General features: G+C 39.5%; 1 protein-coding gene across 2 annotated transcripts in view; it reads left to right on the top strand.

The window, feature by feature from the left end:
- FHIP2A (FHF complex subunit HOOK interacting protein 2A) overlaps positions 1-24,103 on the top strand; it is a 34,729-nt gene extending 10,626 nt beyond the window's left edge. For both annotated transcript variants that reach the window (XM_045069058.1, XM_045069059.1), the window contains 15 exons: positions 782-951; positions 2,841-2,945; positions 3,405-3,527; positions 8,154-8,447; positions 8,638-8,834; positions 9,907-10,021; positions 10,594-10,670; positions 10,967-11,159; positions 11,331-11,500; positions 11,859-12,002; positions 12,920-13,010; positions 14,979-15,122; positions 20,085-20,225; positions 20,594-20,697; positions 20,802-24,103. In XM_045069058.1, the coding sequence (XP_044924993.1) occupies positions 782-951; positions 2,841-2,945; positions 3,405-3,527; positions 8,154-8,447; positions 8,638-8,834; positions 9,907-10,021; positions 10,594-10,670; positions 10,967-11,159; positions 11,331-11,500; positions 11,859-12,002; positions 12,920-13,010; positions 14,979-15,122; positions 20,085-20,225; positions 20,594-20,697; positions 20,802-20,907 (2,174 nt within the window). In that variant the 3' untranslated portion in view covers positions 20,908-24,103. The remainder of the gene's footprint in view (positions 1-781; positions 952-2,840; positions 2,946-3,404; positions 3,528-8,153; positions 8,448-8,637; positions 8,835-9,906; positions 10,022-10,593; positions 10,671-10,966; positions 11,160-11,330; positions 11,501-11,858; positions 12,003-12,919; positions 13,011-14,978; positions 15,123-20,084; positions 20,226-20,593; positions 20,698-20,801) is intronic.
- Positions 24,104-24,699: the final 596 nt, after the last annotated feature.

Here is a 24,699-nt window from a genome sequence, read left to right as displayed (position 1 = left end):
TGTAAAACTTCACATTTTATTAAGAGCAATTTAGCCCTCGTACAATAAGGATAGGCTGATAAAATCATGTGATCTTTAACTCCAATTGTGAACTCAAAGAAGTATTGATGAATTTTTATCTTAAAAAATCAATAGTACTTAATAAGAATTCTCCTAAGAAGAAGTTTTGGCTTTGGGAATAGCTGTTTGTTTATGAGAGATGCCAGAAATTTTTCTTTGGGCTCCTCTGTGTTTTCACAGTTGGAGATGAGTTATGGGCCGTAAGTGTCTGACTTCCCAGTGTTTACAGTGTTAATTCGGTAGCAGTCAAAAACAGAACCTGCCCTTTCTATGTACCCTACCTGATTCAGCTTAATGTTTAAAGCCAGTCTGTTTCTATATAAAGAGATTTAAAATTCAAATATAGAACTTCAGATCTTCTGAACTAGCTATTTGAAAAAAAAAATGTTTTTAATTGTTAAGTGTATACAAAATTTTGATGTTATGTGTATTTTTCTTGATCATATTCCCATTTCTGTATTATTGGCTCTCATTTTGAATTATCATGCATGGACATATTTCAGAATATTGATTCCATTTTTGAGTAAGAAGATGGCGAAAAGAATCACCTGAATCCTGGCAAGGATAATTATATACCATGAATATAAATTTCACTTAAGTGTGTAGTTCAGATTTTTCTCAGTTTGAATTCTAATAGAGAAATACTGAGGGCATTTTAGGTACAAATAGGCAGTTTTAAATTTTTTGAATGTTTGATGATTTTTTTTTTATTATTATTTAGATGATAAAGCCCCAGTGACAGATACAAATATTCCCTCTCATCTGGACCAGATGTTAGGTATTTTGCTACAAGAAGAACGAGAGCGAGAGTTCGGAGTGACAGGGCCGTGTATGGAATATTTGCTCCATCACAAGATCTTGGAGACATTATATACCTTAGGAAAAGCTGACGTAAGTTCCTCACCCACATGTTCTTGGGCAGGTAATATGTGCATTAATGGCTTAGAGGTAAAGAAGCTGCCGAGTGCTAAATTTAACTATAGAGGTATGTGTCAAGCATGATGGGATTCAAGTCAGGCTTGTGAAGGACAGTTCAGCCTGCACGAATGGGACTATCCAGAGAGCTAGCAAAGCCCCCTAATGCTGAAGCCACACCTGGTACTGGGGCTCCTGAGAATTACAGTGTAAACGTTTATGAAAATACGCTCGAATATGTGTACTCAGAGTCGGAGGACACAAGAAGGAGCCCAGTGTAAATTGGGTTAGGAAAATAGGACTTAATTTTCATAATCCTGAAAGAGAGTATAACGGATCTTCTGATGGCTGCCTCCACCGATGAGGGCAGTCACGTTAAGTTTTAGACCTCATGAATCTCCGCAAGCTGGTATTTATGATATAAATAATATTCTGTACCAGGTAACTGTAAGGCTACATACAGAGGCAAGTTTCAAAGCCTGCTGGGGGTGTGAGGAAAAGGGAAGAACTTGCGCTTGCGGTTGGGAGGCCTGGCTTTGTCACTAAGACACTCCGGCCTTCAAAGTCCCTTTGGTTAACCTCCTTTCTCTTTAAAAATTAAACAGGTGATTTTTATCCCCTATAAAAAAAAAAAAATTTAAAAAAAAAAAGAAGGCAGATATAACCAAAAAAAAAAAAAAAAAATTAAACAGGTGATCACGAAAATCTCCCCCAAGTCTCAAAATCTGTGCTTTTGTCCTGTGAATTTCTCCAATATATGTGAAAATCAAACTGGAAAAAGAATCAACATGTTTAAACACCAAATAGAGTTATCAATAATGGTATTACAGAAAGTTTCCTTTTAACTAAATCTGTAATACTCCCAGTTCATTTTAAGTTAAATTTTTTGCAGTTTTATTTTTGAGGCAGGATGTCCACTCCTCTGCTGTGCGGAGAGAGCGATGGTACAACACTGAGTTGAATATAGATTAATTGATTTTTGAGCAGATGTCAATAAAATTGTAGAGCTGATAAATTAACTGATATCAATGATTGTAAATATTAGGGTTTATCTGAATAATGTAAAGTATTTGCTATCTAAAAAATATTATTGTGCATAAGATTATCGTTTATACCATTTCCAGATAGCTTGTCTATGATGATGCTATGGAAATGCTCATTTTGTGACTATATTTTAATTGCAAGGCGGTAGAAGCAGGTTGGTTAGTCACAGAACATGTCATCTTGTTTGTGCTCTCTTAACACACAGTGTAAGCAGTCATCACGTTTACCTAGTTACCAGCAAAGATTTAAAGCAGCTGGCATGTTATAAAAACTTCTTTATTAAATATTCATTGTTGATAATCATTAGATGCAAAACAGCATTGTTAGAGTAAATCACAGTATTTTATACCAGAGGATTCCCTTTACTGACATAAACATGTTTGAAGGCTTTGTTTACTCCTACATCTCTGGGATGGAAAGTTATTAGTGGCCTGTTATGTTATGAGTGTAAATAACAAGAGTCTGCCTTGCTTTAGCCATAGTTAACCATAATAGTTTGAGGTTACCCTAGCATTTGGAAGCAAACAGGTTGGTGTTACCGGAACCAAACTCTGAGTGCAGCAGCGTGTTGTTGCGTGCTGTCTGTCATCATATCGGCCTGCGGTTCCACTGGCTGTACTACACCAGGATGTGATTTTATTTCTAAAATACCAGTCATTAATATTTGATGGAGAATTTTATATTGAAAGACTTATTAGTTGGCTGGTTGCATTGACTTTGGGGGTGAAATAGATTCACATTCCTGTTCTTTAAGCTTTTGAGTAAGTGTGTTTGTGTTGTCTGTCCTCTCCTTATTTGCTTTTCTGTTCTTGTGTGCCCAGTGTCCTCCAGGAATGAAGCAGCAGGTTTTGGTGTTCTACACTAAACTCCTGGGGAGAATCCAGCAGCCGCTGCTTCCACACATTAATGTCCACAGGCCAGTGCAGGTATTTTGTTTCCCTTGCAAAACAGTATTTGGTTCCAGTTCTTTTCATATATAAATAATTCAATGTGATTTTTCTAAGGGGAAAAATAAGAAAGGAAATTGTTCCCAAAATAATGTGTAAATTAGCAAATACTTGAGCTTTTTTGTATGCATGACATTGTATTAAGTGCTCTTTCTATATTTCTCTTAAAATTTTATACATTAGTTTTTCCTTTAACTTGTGGCTATGACTTCTCAAGGAGTTTATTGTGTGCTTATTAGTTTTCTAGGGTAATGTATTTGAAAAACTTAATCCTAGTAAATCTCTTTTGTTAGAGGTGCTGGTAAGTAGTGTTCTGTCTGAAAAATGAAAGATATTTGTATTATTTGAAAATTATAAATACTCTTAAGGCAAACAGATGGCTATTTACATACTTATAAAATGTAAGTAAGTTAAAAAATTTTTTAACTTCTTTAACAGAAATTAATTCGACTCTGTGGGGAAGTCCTTGCAACACCGACAGAAAATGAAGAAATCCAGTTTCTCTGTATCGTGTGTGCAAAGCTGAAACAAAATCCTTACTTGGTTAATTTTTTTCTGGAGGTATGGTACACTTCTTGTCAACCTTCGAAGCATGCTTTTATTAAAATTATTTGGAGAATTGAATTCTGTAAATAAATTCTGTAATTACAGAATTCTGTAAATTCTGTGAATAGAAGGAATTAAATTTTGTGGGTGTCATATGGCTTGTTTCACTTCCTAGAATTATTCTTCATTGAAGACCACTGTTTTGTTTTAACCTGAAATCTTCTGAGGAAGACAGTTTTCAGAGAAAGTAGGTGACCCAGGGCAGTGCAGGGCCTGGACGAATACAGAGTCAAGGCTTAGCAGGCCTACAGCATGAAGGGGAAAGTCGGGGAGAGTGAAGTCATGGGAGCTTATCATCTGTGGTGTTTTCAGCCAAGTTTACTCAAATGTGGAGCGTGGGTAATCCGGCCCGAGGTTGGTAGGGATGGGGTGTGCGGATTTAGACGGCATGCACAAAATCGCGAGTTACCTGTCGAGCCCGGCGTAGCAATTGTGATCGCTGTGGTATTCTGTCCTGTTTTTTCTTAGCCAGTCCCTGGATCACACTTTATGTATTCCATCAATCAATATTTTGGGTTTTACTCCCAGTTTTAAATTAGAAAATACTTTGTGTACTTTCTTCTGTCACTCATTTGTTTTTTTCTGCAGTGAAGTCATTTAGGAATATAGTAGAAAAATTAATTTAGGGGGGCACCTGGGCAGCTCGGTTGGTTAAGTGTCTGCCTTCAGCTCAGGTCATGATCGCAGGGTCTTGGGATCGAGCTCCATGTCAGGCTGTCTGCTCAGCCGTGACTCTGCTTCTTTCTCTCCCTTTGCTTCTCTGCCCATGTATGCTCTCTCTCTCTCAAATAAATAAAATCTTTTAAAAAAGAAAGGAAGAAAGAAATTGATAAGTTTTTAAAAAATTTTTTTTGTGTTTCCTTTTTTTTTTTAGATTTTCTTTATTTATTTGACACAGAGAGATCACAAGTAGGCAGAGGCAGGCAGAGAGAGAGGAGGAAGCAGGCTCCCCGCTGAGCAGAGAGCCCGATGTGGGGCTCGATCCCAGGACCCCAAGATCACAACCCGAGCCGAAGGCAGAGGCACGAGCCACCCAGGCGCCCCTTTTGTGTTTCTTTTTGTCTTGTGTCCCCTAGATTAGGTACAGGTGAAGTACAGTGCAATATCATTTTTTTGGCCTATGGTTCTCTGAGCTTAACAAACCCTCAGTGCTGTAGCCGCCACTACCACCAAGCGACCCAGCAGGTCCACCACCCTCCCGCAGGTCCCTTGTAGCCCTTCTCACTCCACCCCTGTCCCTAGCAATCACTGATGTGCTTCTGTTCTAGGTTTCTCTTCCATAGAAAGTCATAGAAATGTAATCAGCCTTAAAACCTTAAAAAAAAAAAAAAAAAAGGAGGCTCCTGGGTGGCCCAGTCATGAAGCGTCTGCCTTCAGCTCAGGTTATGGGACCAAACCAGGACCCTGGGATCATGACCTGAGCTGAAGGCAGGTGCTTCATGACTGAGCCACCCAGGAGCCTCCTTTTTTTTTTTTAAGGTTTTGATATAAATACATCAAGTATTTCAATCTGGCTAAGTCTGAGATTTTTCCTCTCAAAGTTTGCTTTAGTTAAAAGTTTTCTTAGATAACCTAGTTACTTTCGATGCATGGATTTTTGTCCAAGCTTAAGCTTTAAGGACTTTTTCTCAGAATTCCTGAAACTCATTCAGAAGGACACAGCCTTTGATCAGAAGCAGAGCAAATGCAGGGGTACAGGCATGCTGATACCGGTGAGATCGATGCGCTTTGTTCACCTGTCTTGAGAGAAACGTTTCCATTTAGACCTCACAACTCCAGACGCCAGGCTTTAGAGCACATGCTTTTTCACCGCCTGAGGTATAGGCAGCTCCGTTTTCTCAAGACTATTCATAAGGTTTTAATGTGGTGGTTACAGTCTCCCTGGCATTAGAGTTACTTAAACGTGTTTCATTTTCTCCTGCTGGTCAGTAAGAGCAGCAGTTCCTTGAGGATAGGGACTCGGTTTCATTAATCTTTGGGTTCCCACAGCTTCTCTAGTATCCAGTGTAATGTATAATAACTGCTTAATTAACACTGACCGAATGAATCTTCAGAGAAATGCAGCTGTATTACTTGAAGTACAGAGAGGAATAAAAGTACTTTGCATTTCCCAGGCATGTATCCCCTGAAATCGAATCTCTCTTTTCATGGAAAGCAACTCCTATGTGCATCTACTACAGTTTAAGTGCCTGTGGTAAGTGGGTTAGGAACAGACTTGGCCCTGAAGGAGTTTACAGTCTGGTGACAAGGGTAAGATCAATATTCAGGCTGCAGTCTGAGGTAGAGAAGGTGACTGTCGTAAGAAGGGTACAAAGTCATTGTGCCTTAAGTCTTCCTAGGATGAAGGGATTGCATCTGCTCTAGGTTGTTGAGAAGGACTTCATGGAAAGGTTGTCTTTGATTTGGTTCCTGACAGATGTTTAGAAAAAGTGGGTGAACATACGTAGGATAATGAAAATATAAAAGGTTGTGGCGTGTTCATGAAACAGTATAATTAGAAAGGCCTGTGATAAGAAAAGGCCCGGAGAGACAGACTAGGAAGGGTCAAAGCCTTTGAATGGAAGGATGAACAGTTTGAACATACTTGAAGTCACTGGGGAGCCACCGAACATTCTTGAGCAGGGACGTTATTACATGATGGTGTCTGTACTTTAAGTGAAATTGGTGGCAGCATCTTGCACACTGGATTCCTTTGAGAGGAAAAGGGAAAGCAGAGGAAACTAGCTTGGAAGCTGAGGGAATCACCCTGAAGAGAAGTAGCAAGGACTGTAAGTTGGAGGCAGTGGGACAGAATGAAGTGAATATATTCCAGAAACACCAGAGGTAGTCTTGTGTGGTCTTCTGTGATCTTGTTCAGGAAGCAAGAGAAAGGATGATGAGTGCTTGAATTTCTGAACCAGCAAGGCTGTTGCTAACAGAAAGAAGAGCCCCAAGGGAGCTTATGTTTGGGAAGATGGTCATTACGGTTCTGCTGTTCTGAGTCCTCCCGGTATCCTGATGGAGATAATCAACAGGCATTTGGTCTTGCAAATCTGTGATTTGGGAGAGAAGTCTGGGTTTAAGAGCGTTGGGGGTTATGTGTGTAAATGTGCTGTGGCTATCAGGAAGACCCCTAAAGGAAGGGAGCAGTTTCAGTGAGAACCAAAGCATTAGAGAAGGCAGCAGTTCCTCATCATGTAGGGAGCTTTGAAAATGCAGATCCCATCATGATGTTGTGTACCTGAAACCAGTATAACATTGTCAGCTACATTTCAGCAATGCAGGTAAATAAGTTAAAATGCGGATTCCTTAGCTCTACCTCCAGATGTTCTCATTCAGGTCTGGGTGGGGTCCTGGAATCTACATTTTTCTCAAGCCTCACGGAAGACCATGACACCAACAGTCTTGAGTCACACTTTGCGAAACACTTGTCGAAGAAGTGAATGCTATTCTAAGATTAGTCTTCCCTTTGCCATTCTGATCTGAGATACCATCTCCAACACTATTATTAGTATTTTAGATAGAATCAAGTGTTTACATTCATAAGGGCTGTGATATGCAACTGATTTTGTAGGAAATTTGGAAGTTGTTTGGAGTAGTTGTTTTAACATGTGCTGTGGGCTCAATTTCTCAAGAAGATTGGCCCAAACTATACCTTTAACTGTATTAAAAGTGATTTATAATACCTATAATATAACTTTGGAAATGGAACTTTGAATACATTCAGTACTGAATGCATCTCTGTGGTGGTTGAAACACGGTAATGGACCCCTGAGGAGAAGCTAGTTCATGATGACTTCTGACGTGTGTGTGTGATTTGATTTTTGCTCTTAGGTTCAAATGGAAAGCAAAATACTTTTCCCCGGAGACTAAAGTTACAATTCCTTTTTTTTTTAAGAGTTTATTTATTGGAGAGAGAGAGCAAGAGAGAGCACACACAGGTGGGGGAAGAGAGAGGGAGAAGCAGACGCCCCACTGAGAAGGAAGCCCCATGTGGGGCTTGATCCCAGGATCCCAAGATCATGACCTGAGCCAAAGGCAGATGCCTAACCAACTGAGCCCCTCAGGCGCCCAACTTCGGTTAAAATTCTCTTTGTGTTTGTGTGTGTGTGTGTATTGGGGAGATGGGCCAACATTTCAAGTAAATTTCTCTAATCAAGAACACGAATAAAAGGGTCCTGAGACTACTGAGTTCTTTTTATAAAGCAGAGGGACAGGGAAAACAGAAAAATCGTCTTAGAAAACTGATCTTAGAAGAATCAGCAGTGAGGCTATGTATTTTCAGTAGCCCAGCGATGAGAAGACAGTTAATTCCAATTGAAACCTGAATCTTTTTCCCCCACTTGTATCAGTTGTTTTGAGCAATAGTCATATAGTTAACACTAATATTGTTCCTTGCTTATGGTCATGGTAAACCGTTTTGTCCTTAGTGCAGAGAGTGTTGTGACTGCCTGGGCGATTTTTAAAATAACGAAAACCCAGCTTGTTGACGTCTGAGTATTTTCTTTAGTCATAACACTTTTATCTGTTGCTACATTGGCTAGACATTGAACATTATAGGTCCTTTGACACAGATCATACAGAACATGTATTCTTTTTCAGAATAAGTTGAAATCCCTGGCTTCCAAAGGCACAGCAGATGTCATTTCAGAAGAGTCCTTGAAAGGTCAGGATTCCGTGTCAACAGACACGGGACAGTCCTGTCAGCCAGAGGAACTGTCTGGAGCCGCGGGCCTGGAGCCCCCAGAGTTCGAAGACGAGTCGCCTCAGCCAGCGGATGAGCTGTCCGCCAGCTTGGATAACCTCGCTGTTGCCCCACTGCCGGAGGCCACGGTTGTTCGTCCAAACCAGGATTACAACCTAGTGAATTCCTTGTTGAATCTCACTAGAAGTCCTGTGAGTCTTCCTTGCGCGTCCCCCCACCCCCCCACTAACCTGATCACAGTTGGTGCATTTGAAATAGAAAAAAAGAAAAAAAGTCTATTGTTTTAGTGTCAAACGTTCAATCTTTTTAAGGTGAATTTTTCCCCAAGCCCCTTGACACACATGTCATTCAGGAGTGGACGGGGTCTGTGTTTTCCCTCAGGACGGCCGGATCGCTGTGAAAGCCTGTGAGGGCTTGATGCTGTTAGTCAGCCTGCCGGAGCCCGCGGCGGCCAAGTGCCTGACGCAGAGCACGTGCTTGTGCGAGCTGCTGACCGACAGACTCGCCTCCCTGTACAAGGCCCTACCTCAGTCCGTGGACCCGTTAGATATTGAAACAGTGGAAGCAATTAACTGGGGGTAAGAGCCACTGCTTGTGTTTGCCCACAGAAGCGACTTCTTAGGCCTGGACTTGGAAATTCACTGCTGCTCTGCAGTGATAGAAATCTTCAGTTTTGGAAAATGTGACACGACCTGTGGTCCTTAAATGGGATTGTCGTCTGAGGCGCGTTTGAAATTTGTTACCAGTCCGAAGCGAATTGGTGTGGGAACAATCCAGCCGTTACGTAGTTAAGCTATTTTTCCATAATAGTGAATAATTAGGACCTTAAATACATTAAAACCAACAACTTTGATTTTTTTGTATTAATTCCTGAAAGAAGGAACATCCTTTTGTAAATATGCCTCTCGGGCAGTCTTATGCTTCGTGGCCCGTGTCTATGAACTCTCCTCTCCGACCTTAGTCTCTCACCCTCTCTACCCATCCGTCGGGGCTTCCCCTGATTCTCACAGGAAAATGTGATTATCGCAGAACATTTATAAGTATACAAGCAGCATGAGGAAAAGTACCCCAAGTCCCACCATCTATAAGCTGCCTAATGTTTTAATATAATAATAAAAACGGTTGCAGTTTTTCTGTGTATTTTTAACTCTTGCTGGGTGTTTACTAGTCTTTTTCCACCTGATATTCTGCCAATATCTCTAGTAGGGCAGACCCCCTGGTTAGCTTTACTGCTGTCCATGTGAAGGTGGGAAGAGAAGCAGGCCCCTTAATTCTTTTTGCGCATCCTTCGTTACCTTTCCTTCCGGCCCCGCGGCTGGGCACCGCCGACACTCCCTTCCCACTCCGGTCAAGTTTATGGCAGGCGCGTGAGGAGCTGTCTGTGTGGTTTTTCCTCTGCAGTTACGTTCTGTGTTAGTCTCTCTCTTCCCACTCAAGGATTAAAAGTTATTTACAACTTTTATTTGAAAGGTTTCCTCTTATCCCTGGCTTTCTTTTATAAAACCTGCTTCTGGTGGTCATCCGGCTCTCTCTGGATGCATGTGTTTTACTGCACGAGCTCGTTCACGGGCCTTCCTTGTTCCAGATGTGCTGAACTGGGTTAATGCGTTGGGATAACTCTGGGCTAAGCATTTCTTCTACCTCCTACAGCTTGGACTCCTATAGTCACAAAGAAGATGCTTCAGCGTTTCCAGGAAAACGAGCCTTAATTTCATTTCTTTCCTGGTTTGATTATTGTGATCAACTCATAAAGGAAGCACAGAAGGTTTGATTTTTTTTGTTGTTGTTATTTATTGATAATTTTAAAATGTGTCTATTAAGTAAAATTTCCTCAGTTTATGTCTCCAAAAATATCTTAAGTGTCTTAGGATAGCACAGTCAGTAAAATAAATACAATCAAATAAAACAAAAAAACCCCTGGGTATATACGTGTGTGTGTGTGTGTGTGTGTGTGTGTGTGTGTGTTACAGCTCTGGAATAAATCACAGTTCAAGTTCTGCCCTTATATTTCTTTAAGTATCACAATAGGAAGCTTCATAAGGTGATGCTGGCTTCCCTCCATTTCTCCTCTTTGAGGACATGTTAATGCCATAAGGGGGTTGGGATAATATTTTTGTCCTGTTCGTCTTGTTCTTGGACATTTAGATAAAGTGTTGAGTATGGAGTAGCTCACATCTAATCTAGGTTTACATGCCATCAACAAGATGGCCAATAGGCAAGTTTGTTTCTCCACATTAATTCAAATGGAGAGTGGAATTGGCTTACCAATGCTACCAATTAATCCTCTTTTCCATTAAAAAGAAAGGAAAAGATAATGTTACTCCTTCTGTATTCTAGACCGCTGCTGTTGCTCTGGCCAAAGCTGTTCATGAAAGATTTTTTGTCGGAGTTATGGAACCTCAGTTGATGCAAACGTGAGTAGCCTTTTTCTTAAAAAACAAAAAATGGCTGGGGGGGGGCACCTAGGTGGCTCAGTGGGTTAAAGCCTCTGCCTTTGGCTCGGGTCATGATCTCAGGGTCCTGGGATGGAGCCCCGCATCAGGCTCTCTGCTCAGTGGGGAGCCTGCTTCCTTCTCTCTCTCTGCCTGCCTCTCTGCCGACTTGTGATCTCTGTCAAATAAATAAAATCTTTAAAAAACAAAACAAAACAAAACAAAAAATTTCTATTTCATATTCTGTGCCCCACTAATGACCTGTCTGTTATGCCCAGTTCTGAGATGGGTATCCTGACCTCGACTGCTCTGCTCCATCGCATTGTTCGGCAAGTAACCTCTGACGTTTTGCTTCAAGAAATGGTGTTTTTTATCCTTGGAGAACAGAGGGAACCGGAAACTCTGGCAGATATTAGCAGACACCCTTTAAGACATAGGTTAATAGAACATTGTGATCACATATCTGATGAGGTAAGCGATGGAAGATTTAGAATGGGGCTTTGAAATATGGTTTTATGGTGTTTTGAGTGTAGCTTCTTTTTTGATGTAGCTTTAAAAATCGAAAGCCTGACTTACAGGATGGCAAGAAGAATTGTTTTTTCAGAGATGTTTTTCAGTTAGCCTTTATCACTTTGGTTTCAGATAAGCATAATGACATTAAGAATGTTTGAACATCTTTTACAAAAACCCAACGAACACATTCTTTACAACTTGGTCTTAAGAAATCTCGAAGAAAGAAATTATACCGAGTATAAGCCTGTGTGTCCAGAAGATAAAGATGTGGTGGAGAACGGATTGATAGCAGGAGCCGTGTAAGTTCCCACCCGGCCTGCAAGCTTCCCATTTCCTACAGAACTGTCGTCTTCTCTCTCCTGCTTCTCTCCCTTATTCATGAAAAAATGCCTCTTACAAGATTTTTGAAAATAAAATTTAGATGCCATGGTATCACCATCCCTTTAAACCACAAGTGGTATTCATTAAATGGAACAAAATCAATATATTCTTGAATTTGATGTTCGTATCAAATGTTTGTTTCCCTATAAAATGTAATTTTTTAATTCTTTTATTAGCAAAATCATGTAATGTTTTGTAAGAACGTGGCAGAGAATCTTCTGGTTTAGAAAATGTAATAAAATGTTGTCTTTTTATACATCATTAAATTGAACATAGAGATCTAGAAGAAGACCCATTATTTACGGACATTTCGCCGGATAACACTCTGTCAAATCAAGAATGGCTTAGTTCTTCACCCCCTGCTACTCCAGACCACCCCAAAAACGATGGGAAAACGGAAGTCCATAAAATTGTAAATAGGTGAGTTGACATATAAATGTGACTTCCATCTCTTTTGCTTGGTTTTATAACCTATAATAGCTCTGTTCTTGGATTGTTATGGAGACATACTGTAAATTCAATCTTCCCTTCTTTAAGGATTCTGTCAGCTTTTTGTCATGTGTATGTAATAAGCCACAGCCTAGGGGCAATAATCCATATCAGAGCAGGAAAGCTCTACTTAACATAGAAACAGAAATGGATAACGGTGGTTAAATAAACCTTCAGATGGCCTTGCTTTTTTATTTACTTATTTAAAAATTTTTTTTGTTATGTTAGTCACCACACAGTACGTCATTAGTTTTCAGTGTGTTCCATGATTCATTGTTTCCATATAACACCCAGTGCCTCATGCAATATGTGCCTTCCTTAATACTCTTTTCTTAACATAAATAAACTTAAGTCGTTCCCAGTTGGAACAACATGGAGAATATCCAGTTTGACAAATTGCAGTTCTTAGTCATGTACTCACATATGCTAAGGGCCATTCCCTTTTGATACTTTGGTTTTACCTTTTTTTTTTTTTTTTTTTTTTTTTAAGTGCCCCTTCTCTGGCGATGTTCTCTTTCTTCTTCCGCAGCGCTGTCACTGATGTGCCTGGTGCTGGCAGGTGACTTTAGAGAAATTGCATGTGGCTCAAGATGCAAAATTAGGGTGACTAAAAATCTTGTGTTCAGTTACCTAAGAGCCAGTTTCCTGACATGGACGGCTATTGTGGCAGTCTGTCACGGGGCTGGAATGTAAAAGATCGTTTTAGGCTTACTTCTGTTTCAAGTGGAATGAGTGATTATTAAATAAAACCTTTGAGATATGAAAGAGTAATCGATCTATAAAACTGATTCAAAATTAAGTACTGAATTGTGTATTTCTGTTATTGACCATGGCTTTTCTTATCTAAGTTTTCTCTGTCTGGTACCCGATGAAGCAAAATCGTCCTACCATGTCGAGGGCACTGGATATGACACCTACCTCCGAGATGCTCACAGGCAGGTAAGTGAAGTAGTTAATTTTTGGAAATGAACTCTAATGAGGGCACATACACACTTGGTCCCATTGTGCACAGTCATTTCTCCAAAGGTTTCCCTTAGCAAGACCTGAACTCTCTCTTATTACTTTAACTTTAGGCAGGTGACCTTACTTTGCCTTTTACTGACTGTCTCTTGTCTCAGAATTTCTTTATGCTTGCTCCTCTTTCCCTTGTCTCCCTCCCCACCTCTCCCCTTCCCACCTCCCCCCCATCCTTCTTCCCTTTCTTTCCTTTCTTTCTAAACTTTAAATTATATCTGCCCCCCATCCTTTTCTGTATTGATCCAAAACATAACTTCTCAATGATTCTGCCCACCGCCCACCCTTGATCCCAGTCCCCAGGCATAGCCCTGTCCCCTTCTCCACATCTTTTCTCACTTGAACAGTTTTGGACAAGTGCTGTGCTCCCTCACTCCCTGCCCCCCTCCTCCCTGCCCCCCGCCCCCCCCCTCAGCTTGCTACCTCCCTGATAGGACTCTGAAAGGTGTCCTCTGAAGTATTAACCTTCATGGCCTTCTCAAGGTCTACTTTTCCTCTCTCTAGCATTTTACAGAATTCCCAATTTTAAAAATGTCTCAAGTCAGAAAAACGCACATTCAATTTTCATTTAAATCCTTGAGATTGCAGTGTAGTGTTCTATACAATTAATTTGCATGTGCCTGTAGCAGGAATGCAAGTCCAGATGACTGCATGAGTGACCGGAGCTATTGTGTAGCTAGTGCCTTCAGGGACAAGAGAGTGAAAGCAAGACAAGTGGTACCAATCTCAAGATTGATTTTTAAGCTGCATTTATTCTTTTTGTAAAGTTTCATTTCCATTTTCCACAAGTGCAGTTATTATGGGTTGTTTAGAAATATTAGAAGATCAACAAGAGGGATATAAAAATGTTTACACTACTGCTTTCTAGGTGAGAATTTCAGTCATGTTAATGGGAAAATGCTTTATTGAATATTGGGGTGTGGTTTAGAATAGAAAACTGTTTGCTGAAAGCCAAATCATTTAAAACTCACGAAATACTGAAGAAGCTGGCTTTTTGATTGTTTTAAGTATGTTTTTCTTTTAAGAGTTGAAGTAGTTCGTATTTCATGGTGAGAATGTGATTTAATTTCACGTAATTTCCAAACTAGAGAGGTCAGAGTAATGTCGCTTTGTTGAATAAGGAGAATCTGAAAAGGGCACAGAAAACTGCTCTAAATTTGTTTAAACTCAGGTAAATTAAATATTGGGGAAGACTTTTCAAATTTATTCTTATTATGTGAGGTCCTGTGCTTATCAAAATCCATGTTGTTTACCCCTGTGGTAAACTGTATAGTGAAGGACTAGTTTCTTACTAATTCCAGTCGGTCAACAGACCAACAGTTGGGTAAAGTATAATAAAAATGAATTATTAGAAAGATTAAAAAAAAAAAACACAACAAAATACCAGCCCTGATTATTTTATTAGTTTCAACAGACATAAAATTTGCTCCGGTAAGTGCCGTAAAGGTTCCACATGCCGACTCTCAGTGTGGTGCTCCGCTCACTGCGAGGGTAGCAAACCATCGGCAGAGCGCGCCGCGCAGCATGGCTTTGTGCCCTGTGCTGGAGGAGAGCCAAGCCCGCCTTCCCAACGACGTGCATGTCTTCATCTCTGTGCATGTAACGTTTTCAAGTAGATTTGAAAATGTGGCTAGGGCTTACTGTGATACTAATAAGGGGAGTTAAATTACTCTGAAGGAAAGCACGTGCCTATTTTTACATCAGCGTATGTTGGTACTAGAACTTATAAGCTTCCGGGGGCCCACGTTAGCCTGTTCCCTGTGTCCCTCCCCGCTCCACGGGCACACACCCCCCCCACCAGTGCATTCTTATATGCCTGTTAGAGGAAATCATTTCTGTTTGATCTCCATTTGTTCTGGTTTGTTCTTTAACGATGCAAATGCTTTTCCCTAGTTCCGGGACTACTGCGCTATCTGCTTAAGATGGGAGTGGCCTGGGTCTCCAAAGGCATTGGAAAAGTGCAATTTAGAAGCTACTTTCTTTGAAGGCCATTTCTTGAAAGTTTTATTTGACAGAATGGGAAGAATTCTTGATCAGGTAATAAGCTTTAAAATACTGATTTTCACATTATTTTGCTACCATTCACCATGGGTTCATCTCAAGTCTTAGTTTAGCTCTTTAATAAAATAGTTTTGTTTTCTTAGTTTTTCCGCTAGATGACTTTTTCATAAAGCTTGATTGCTGGCAAGTGGTGCATTTCTGACACATTGGTTATGTCCGAAATTTTTTTCAACCTGACAGCTGTTACAGAATCCTATATTTTACTTCTCATTTTAGAACATTGTCTTAATAACCTTCACACATTTTGGAGGTAAAGGTGATTAGAAGACTTTTCCTGTCATGATGTAGAAACCCTTTTCTTTTATTAGGACAGTCAGCACAGATACAAATTGAGTCAACCTTGTAAAGTTCAAGTCAGAGGACCTTAAATATCATTTCAAATGGAAACCTGAGCGCTCTGGTCTCCTTAAAATGACAGAACAATATTAGATGAATCTGCTTCAGACAAAGAACTTATGAATGATATTCATTTTCATAAGGGGGAGGTGAAATGAAAAAGGTAAATTTACTTATTCCCAAGTAGATCGAAAGCACCATCAGCTGGTGTGTTGCTGTGTGTGTCCGGCTGTCAGGAGAAATGAAGGGAACGGATTACAGACCCTCCCTCCTGCCCTGTCTCCTTGACGGATGAACAGAGTGAGGACAGAGCTTTGCAATGCTTCACAGCCTGGGAGATACACTTGAAATAAAACCACCTGGCATAATACTTGTCTCCACATAGAAATTGACTTAACCAATGTGGAATTAATTTAAAATTGTATATTAAAGTACTTGTTCTTTTTTAGCATTTTAGTTAAATATTTATGTGAGCATAGGGAGTTCTAAAGGAAATTTACTCCCTAAGCAGGCTGTCTTCAATACCCAGAAAGCCAAATAAAGAAATTATAATTTAAGAAGTATTTCATGGGGTTAGACTTCAGTCAGTACTGTTTCTGGTAGTAATCAGTAAAAAGATGGAGTAAGTCCTTTTTTCTTTTAACCTCTTAATAGCAAGTGCTGTGTTTCTCATTTTGGTCCATTGGTTGTGAAATCCAGCTCTTGTGGGCATTAGGCTGTAGCATTCGTATCCGTCCTATACATCGTGGCTGTGGAAGCCCCCTGAGTGGTGGGGTTCTTCAGTTCATTGTTCTTTGTGCTGGTTTGCTAAGCGTCCTTTGGATCTCAGGGATTTTTCCCTTTAGTTTGTGGAGTGCTCAGAATATCCCGAAATGCTTTAAAGCTCTTTTTATGTCAGCAGCTAGCACGTCACAGCACAGAGCTGATTCCCGCATGCTGTCCCAGCCGATCTTCTGTAACCCTGTCCTGCAGGCAGGACACGCTTCTGGTCGTGCTTTGTCAGTGAGGAATCCCTAGTCGCAGTTAACGCGACTTACTGCTAGTTCACTACAGGCCCCAAAACCTTTGGTCTTCAAACCCTTGATTTTCTAAGCCTTTTTTGGTAAGAACGTGATGTAGTCAGATCTCCGAGGTAGTCGGGAGTCCTGGTGTGCTAAGCGTGCTTGGTTTAGTTTCATTTTCTTTCTTTTCTAAATGTGTTTTGTTGAGGATAATGTTTGCTTGTATTTTCCTGGTAGAGAAATAGGGCCAGGGCAACCAGCCTGGAACTAAACATTCACTACAGATAATTAGTGAAGTAGCTAGATTCCTGTATGTATAATTGAGAAATTGTGATTCAAGTGTTCATAATACTATTGTGTTGTCACAATGTTAAATTTTCTAAAATACCATATAACAGGAACCTTTAGTATCATTTGTGATGATTTTATAAAGCTAGTAAAATGCTGAGATCCCTAAGCAGAAGGGAAAGAACACCAGGGAAAATGGAGTGCGGCGGGTCCCACTTCTCTCTGCTGGGGTTTGGGCAGCTGCGCCACTGTCACATTTTCTTCTCATTAAGGTGAAGCTGATATTACTTGCTGTAACCTCCTACTTGATTTGCTTGTAAGAATTAAATGAAAAAAGCAACTTAAAATACTTGTAAAAAAGTGCAGGAATAAGGCAAATTTTATTGTCCTAAAATTCAGGCCTTGTATTTAGTGTGAACTCAAAGGTGGGCCAAGTTCATTTGATAAGTCAGAAAAATCTGGTTAGCTTTCATTCCAGGTGAATTCTGTTTGTAAAGTAGAAAATAAAGAGATCCAAAATAATAGATATAAACATTCACTGTTAACCCAGGAAAGGGTTATTCATATTAAAGGAAAAAAGTCAACTCATTTTAAAGTTAATTACCATTATAAAGTAGAGACTGTTTCAGATATAGGACGATTTCTGTATAGCTGAGATTTGTTTCCATTTTCACATTAAAATATAATCTGAGTTAGCCTTAAACTTTTTAAACAACCAAGGACTTAGATTCTTGTTCAAATAAAATGAAAAAAACCCAAAGTAATAGCCTATAAGGAAAATACAAAGTTTAAGTGGCAACGTATTACAGCCTTGCTGAAAGCCAAATTCTGTTGACTTATTTAAGTTCCTATAAATGACAGAATTCAGTGACCTGAAAATCTGACTACCAGAAATCAAGTTACATACAAAACTGTACTAAAGTTACATTTTAAGTGATTTTGTTCACATCCTGGACCAAATGCATTCTTCTTTTTTTTTAAAGATTTTATTTATTTATTTGACAGAGAGAAATCACAAGTAGTCGGAGAGGCAGGCAGAGAGAGAGAGAGGGAAGCAGGCTCCCCGCTGAGCAGAGAGCCCGATGTGGGACTCGATCCCAGGACCCTGAGATCATGACCTGAGCCGAAGGCAGTGGCTTAACCCACTAAGCCACCCAGGCGCCCCCCAAATGCATTCTTCTTAAAGATTTTAAAAAATGTCTCCTTCGTGCCTAAAATACAACTTCGTTGTTTGCTCTGAAATGAGTCCTGGAGGCCGTTCTGTTGCACGTTGTCACCTGGCTGGAGAATACGCCCTTCCAGTTACCCTTCCGTAGGAATAGTGTCCCCTTTCATTCATCTTGCTTGAGGCTCGACCGTGATTAAGAGTGACTTAGGGATACTTTTTCTTCTTTCAGAAAATCCATGTTCATGAATCTCATGGTAAAAACAAACAAACAAACAAACAAACAAATGAAAAACCCACTACAGGTGGGCTTGTAACATAGGACTTGTGGTTTCCCCATGCAACAGGACCTTTGCTGGCTTCTGGCACATGCCGTAGCATTTGTGGTCTTCTGAATGCCAAATGTTCACTTCTTAACTGCTGTTCATCATATCAACTGTGGGTTTTTTTTTTTTTTTAAGATTGTTTGCATTTATTTGAGATAGAGCAAGAGAGAGAGAGAGAGCTGAGGGGTAGAGAGAAAGAGAGAAGCAGGCTCCCCCCTGAGCAAGGAGCCCGACATAGGGCTTGATCCCAGGACCCCAGGATCATGACCTGAGCCAAAGGGAGACTGAGCCACCTAGGCGCCCTATATATATATCAAGGGTTTAGCAGCTGCTCAGTGAAAGGAGTGAAGCAGGCAGAGTCTGTGGTTAACATTCATCCATGTCAAATCCCTTTTTTCTGAATTTCTCTGAAATTCAGGCTCAGCACAGGTGCCTCACTCACCCCCTAGCCCTCCCTTGGAAGTCAATTTTGTCTCAGCCACTCAGTTTCCTTTGGCTGCGCAGAAGAAAACTGGAAGGAATGAGATTTCTGTTGAAAGTTCTAGGCATGGTAACAGCAGCTGTTTTTGTACAGTGTGCCTCTTCCTTTGACTTTGATGTCTTCCCTAAACCATCTCCAAGCTGCTTTCTCTGTGGAGTAAACAGATTAAAAATAAAAAAACTAGAATTCAAATGAAATTGTGATACGACATACAAAAATTATAGGAGGAATTGTACCCAGATGTATAAGTGTTTTGGGATAATTAATGCTCTTGCAGTAAATGAGATGATCCTTGTCTGTAATCACCATTTTGAACCTTTTCATTCGCTGTGAGGCATGTGGCAGTCATTTCTATCCCCCAAACTCTCCTGCTGCTGAGAAGGTTCTGTGATGTATCTGACTTTATTTTGTTGTGTACATGCTCTTGATAATTGGCAATAATTGAATAATCTAAGAGATGAAAAATACCTTTTCTAAAATTAGACTACCATATACTTTTTTAAAGATTTTATTTATTTATTTGACTGACAGAGATCGCAAGTAGACAGAGAGGCAGGCAGAGAGAGGGAGAAGCAGGCTTCCTGCTGAGCAGAGAGCCTGACTCGGGGCTCCATCCCAGGACCCTGAGATCATGACCTGAGGCGAAGGCAGAGGCCCAACCCACTGAGCCACCCAGGCGCCCCTAGACTCCCATATATTTTATTAAGATTTTATTTATTTATTTGATAGAGAAAGAGAGACGCAGCGAGAGAGGGCACACAAGCAGGGGAAGTGGGAAAGGGAGAAGCAGGCTTCCCACTGAGCAGTGAGCCCGATGTAGGGCTGGATCCTAGGACCCTGTCTGTAATGACAACCCAAGCCGAAGGCAGACCCTTAGTTAAGCTTCTGAGCCACCCAGGTGCCCCAGGCTACCGCATTTTAAAAGATCTTTAATACCTCCCCTTCTATCTTTGGTCTTCTATTCGATCTGTCCTATGTTGCTGTTATTGTTACATATGACACTTTCATGGGTTTTGGTGAATTTTTGAACACTTTGATTAATTAGGACAACCTGTGTAAAACAGAAACATTGTGACTATGTTATATATTTTCTTCTGTACGTCTATATATATGCTGCTTTTTTTTCTCCTAAGTTTTAGCACTGTGAAATATGCACTTTGACTAATATGGTGAGAGCCAACTTAGTTATCAGTGTTTACGTTGTAGTAGAGCACATGGAGGTAGGCATAAGATGGAATATTTTCCTTTGTTGAAAAGACAAATTGAAATGGTAAATGAAATGCTCAGGTATCTACGTTATAAATAATGTCAGATGTCTTTTTGTTTTTTACCTCTCCATAGCCATATGATGTAAATTTACAAGTCACCTCCGTGTTATCTAGACTTTCTCTCTTCCCTCATCCGCACATACATGAGTACCTTTTGGATCCTTATGTGAACCTTGCTTCTGGCTGTAGATCCCTCTTCTCTGTCATCGTCAGGGTGAGTGCTTGGTTTTGTTACATTCTCTAAGATTGACAAACCCTGTGATAAACATGTCCATTAACATTACTTACCATTGTATGTGCTTAGCGCTACGTAATGGGAAGCACTATTTATATACTGTCAAGAAGTCATTATTTTACTATGTGGAGAAAAAAAGAAAAATTTATTCTTTTAAATGGTAACTTCTATATTTAAGGAACAGGTGTGAGTCCTTTGCCAAAGATGGTTATGTGAATAGTGAAGGGTGACGCTCTTCATTTAATAATAGGAAGTTGAGGTTTTTTGTTTGTTTTGTTTTGTTTTTAATTCTGAGAGTCCCTGTGAGGTTGATTTCAGGAATACAGTTCCTTTTGTCCCTGATGCAGGTTGTCGGAGACCTGATGGTCCGAATCCAGCGTATTCCAGACTTTACTCCCAAGCTTCTGTTAGTCAGAAAGCGATTGCTTGGCTTGGAACCTGAAGGCCCCATGTAAGCCAGTGTTTTACCTGTTTTTTTTTATCTAAAAAAATTCACCCAAACTTGATGAAATATTAGTATCTCACATTGACTTATTGCTTGCTTTCCTTTCCCAGGATTGACCACATCACATTGCTGGAGGGCGTGATCGTGTTGGAAGAGTTCTGCAAGGAGCTGGCGGCAATCGCTTTTGTGAAATACCACGCTTCCTCCACACCGTAAACAGCCTCCTGCAAGTAACTACGGGAGCGGAACTGTAGTATACATTTCATCAAAAAGGATTCAGCTGCACCCAGCTGAGAGGATAAAAAGCCTTTTTAAATGAAGTACTGCTGTAAACTGGACAGGACCATTAAGAACCCATTGAGTGGACATTCTCAGTAAAATGTTGTATAATGTTTTCATTGGCTTTACCATAATGGTTCTATATGTAAGATTGCACGTCCTTGAATCCAGGATACAATCAAAGGAACTTCAGGAAATAAGCATTTCTAATGCCTGTGTGAAAAGCTGCAAAATTTCCAATGTCATGACTTTGATGATATTTCTTTTATTTTAATATCCTTTTAGGTAGCAAGGCATTTTGACATTCTCTGGGACTCAAATGCTTATATTCTTTTGGATTAATAAGTAGCAAAGAAAAAAAAACAAACTAATTTTATAACTTTTTAAGGTCAGAATTCTTATCAAACAAAATATGAAAAAAACTGTAAATGAGAAAAAATACAATTCAGAAACCATCAAATGAGTTAGGAGATAAAAATGTGTAGAGCACCATTAACTTTCTTCAGCTTTTCTAAGAATAACGATTTAATATGATAAAGAAGTTCTTGATTAATATAATATATATTTTTTAAAGAAACATTCTTTTACTCTTTTGTGCACATAGCCATGTTAGTGATTGATTTTCACGTCTGGGTCCCAGTGTATTTAAATGGTGTCATTTTTGCAACAATGTTGAATTCGTGCTCTCCATTGGTAATGTTTGCTAAAATAGTATTTTTTTAAGCTAATGAACACATGTTGGGTTGAGAACCTTTTTTTTCTTCTATCTGTCCCAGTCTGAAAGTTGCTGTATAAAAATTGCTTTATAATTTGGTTTCTTATTGGAATACATGGTAGTGTCCAGGCGGATAACTCTTAGGCAGCAATCAAAATGCCAGTGGGCCTCCTCAGTGTTTACAGTTTGAATGTTTGTTTTCATGTTGTTCACTCTTTTGTTTTAAATGATTCTAAAGAGATTTAAAAGAAAACCAGTCTGTCCTGTTTACACGTTAAGGAATTTGGGTGAATTGGGTCTGCATGAAGAACTGCGCGTTAGGTCGGCCAAGCCACCGTGCATGGCGAGCTTCTCCTGGATGCCTTGTGCGCATCCGCTTTCCCTTCTGCCTTCGGTGATGTTGTCACTCAGATGTTGCTTTTAAGCTTCTCCTTCCTCTCCTCCTCCTCTTTCTGTTGAAATGTTAAGCAGCAGCACTTTGCGCCTTACCTTTCCATTGACTGATATTTTACTGGGGGGAGCGGATGATCGAACTTTCCAGCTTGGAAGGAACTGTCGCCGCTCCTGGTAAGAAGTTATTTTGTGTAGCGTCTTCGCAGATGTACATCATGTGGGACTTGCAGAGAAGCATGTTTGACACCTTCTGCTGATTTTGTGGTATTTGTTTTTCTGATTTATAGTTAGTTTTAGCTATCAGGACAAAAGAGCAAAAGGTGATGAATATTCTTGGCTCTGGAATGCTTCCCAATGTTAAGACTTAATCCAAGTCTTTGTTGGCTCAGTCTAAGCACACTTACTGAGCAGAACAAGGGAACAAGGGAAAAAACAAAAGTGGAAGATGGTTACTTTGTGTGTGATGTTCTTCAAATGATTTTTAATGGTGGGAAAGCATTGATTGTTCAGTGCTCGGTATTTATTGGTCAGCCCACGCAAGGACCACTGCAGCATTTCCATTTTAGACATAGTTGTTGTCTACTTTGATGTAGGTTTATTTAAAATAAGGCATTAGGAGATATTAGATATTTCTTAATGTTTTCGTAGTGCTCAATGGGTGTACGAGCAATATTACCTCTCAAGCCAAATACTATTTTATCCTTGAGTTCACAGTGGGACCTTGGAGCTAATACATGACACCAAGCTCTGAAAAGCTTTAACTTTTATATTTTTGTCTATGTATGCTGCTTCTTAAAACATAATTATTTTCCTAAGTTATTGTAATGATTTTTGATCTGTAGTCAGCTAAAGCTAAAAGTGTAAGTTGTTTCTCTTCTAAGTTTCTCTCTTTCCTCTAGCTGTTTAGTTCAGACAGACCTAGAGCCAGCACAAGTTCTCACAGTGAGTTGGATTTGTCAGTGAAACAACGTGCTATATTACTAGTCTTTTTCATACTGTCTTGTGAAAGCTAAATATTTGCATTACTCAGTGACTTCAGTGCACTGTGTTGGGTGGAAGGTACCACCTTCACAAATGATTGCCATAGCAAGTTCCAAACTGAATTTTAGCCCTGCTTCACATCAGTATAAATAGGTATGCACATTTTTTTAACTTTCTAACAGTATAGTCTTTGACTTTATTTTTAGTAATGAGCCACATTCTTTACTTGATAGAACTCAGATTTGTCCTAAACCAATTATCATTGTAGTACTCACATTATAACTATGTAATGTTCTCATAATGTATCTGTCTGTGCAATATGGAAGCTATGAGAGGATTCATAGCCCTTTGGTTTAATTGTACATTATTTTGTGTGAACATGTATATATATATATATATATATATATATATATATATATGTATGTGTGTGTATGTGTGTGTGTGTGTGTGTATATATATATATATATATGGACCAAAATCCTTAGCTTGCTTACACTGTTGCTAGTGTAAAAATTGTTACACTTAATTTTACGGGGCACAAATTATGGAATTACTTCATAATTCATGATGACATATTTCCATAAATTACTGCATTAATATACAGTTCCCATTTAATTATGAAGTTCACAGGTATTGACAGAAGTTGCAGTCATGTGCTGAAACCACAAATTATATGGCAGTTATATTTTGGGTTGTATAATTAATCAAAATATGCATGTCCTTGTGACACTTGATATGTTAAAACATGATAGATAATCATATTTCTGAGCCCTGTAAAATAGTGTTACTATAATACTCTGGCCTCCTGCCTTGTTTACATTAAACAAAGGATATTTGGTGAATTTTTCTATTGAGCATTGTGTAGGTTACTGACAGTATTACCAAGGCTGGAATTCTTGGGCCATCTGTGAAGAAAAACTCTTCGGATGGCGATTGTGTACCTACTATCTCTCCAAAAGGAGGTTGTGATTAAGTTCAACTTTTTGTGCTAATGATGCATGCAGGACTAAGAGGGATAATCAAAAAATAAATAATGTAATTTAAGCAAAGTGTCTTATATTTTTATAGAATTCTAACTGAAAACACTTTATTCACTGATATATCTAAAACAGTAATTCATCATGTACAACAGGATTTGGCACACACTGAGGCATCTGGCCGGCTCTGTGGGTGGAGCATGTGATTCTTGATCGAAGGCTGCATTGGGTATACAGCTCGCTTAAAAACAAGAAAAAAGTTTATGACACACAGTCGTTCATGGGTCACTCCAGCATTGATTCCAGGAAGAGAACAAAAAGGAACAGAATCAGAATATTTGTGGAGGGGAATGTATAGCTTGGAAAATCCCCCTGAGCGAGCCTCTTGCCTCTTTATATATCCTCCACTCCACTCCTTAATGGTAACATTCTTAAAGGAAGAAATGTTTACACAAGTCTTAGAAAAACAATTCATTGTAGGCATTATTGCTTAATATATTTGTAACGCATATAAAAATTGTCTTCTTCAACTGACACGTAAGACAATTAGACTCTAGGTTTATTCCATTCATGTGAATATTTGCCAAAGTGCCCTAATTGGAAACTGAAAGAAACACATAATATATGGCATAGCCAGGGAGAGAAAAAACATAATTTTTAATC

Source organism: Mustela putorius, unplaced genomic scaffold, assembly GCF_011764305.1.
Source record: "Mustela putorius furo isolate JIRA1106 unplaced genomic scaffold, ASM1176430v1.1 tig00003909_pilon_pilon_pilon, whole genome shotgun sequence".
Classification (NCBI taxonomy): Eukaryota; Metazoa; Chordata; class Mammalia; order Carnivora; family Mustelidae; genus Mustela; species Mustela putorius.
Note: the sequence above shows the minus strand (reverse complement) of the source record. Positions and strands in the feature narration are given on the sequence as shown.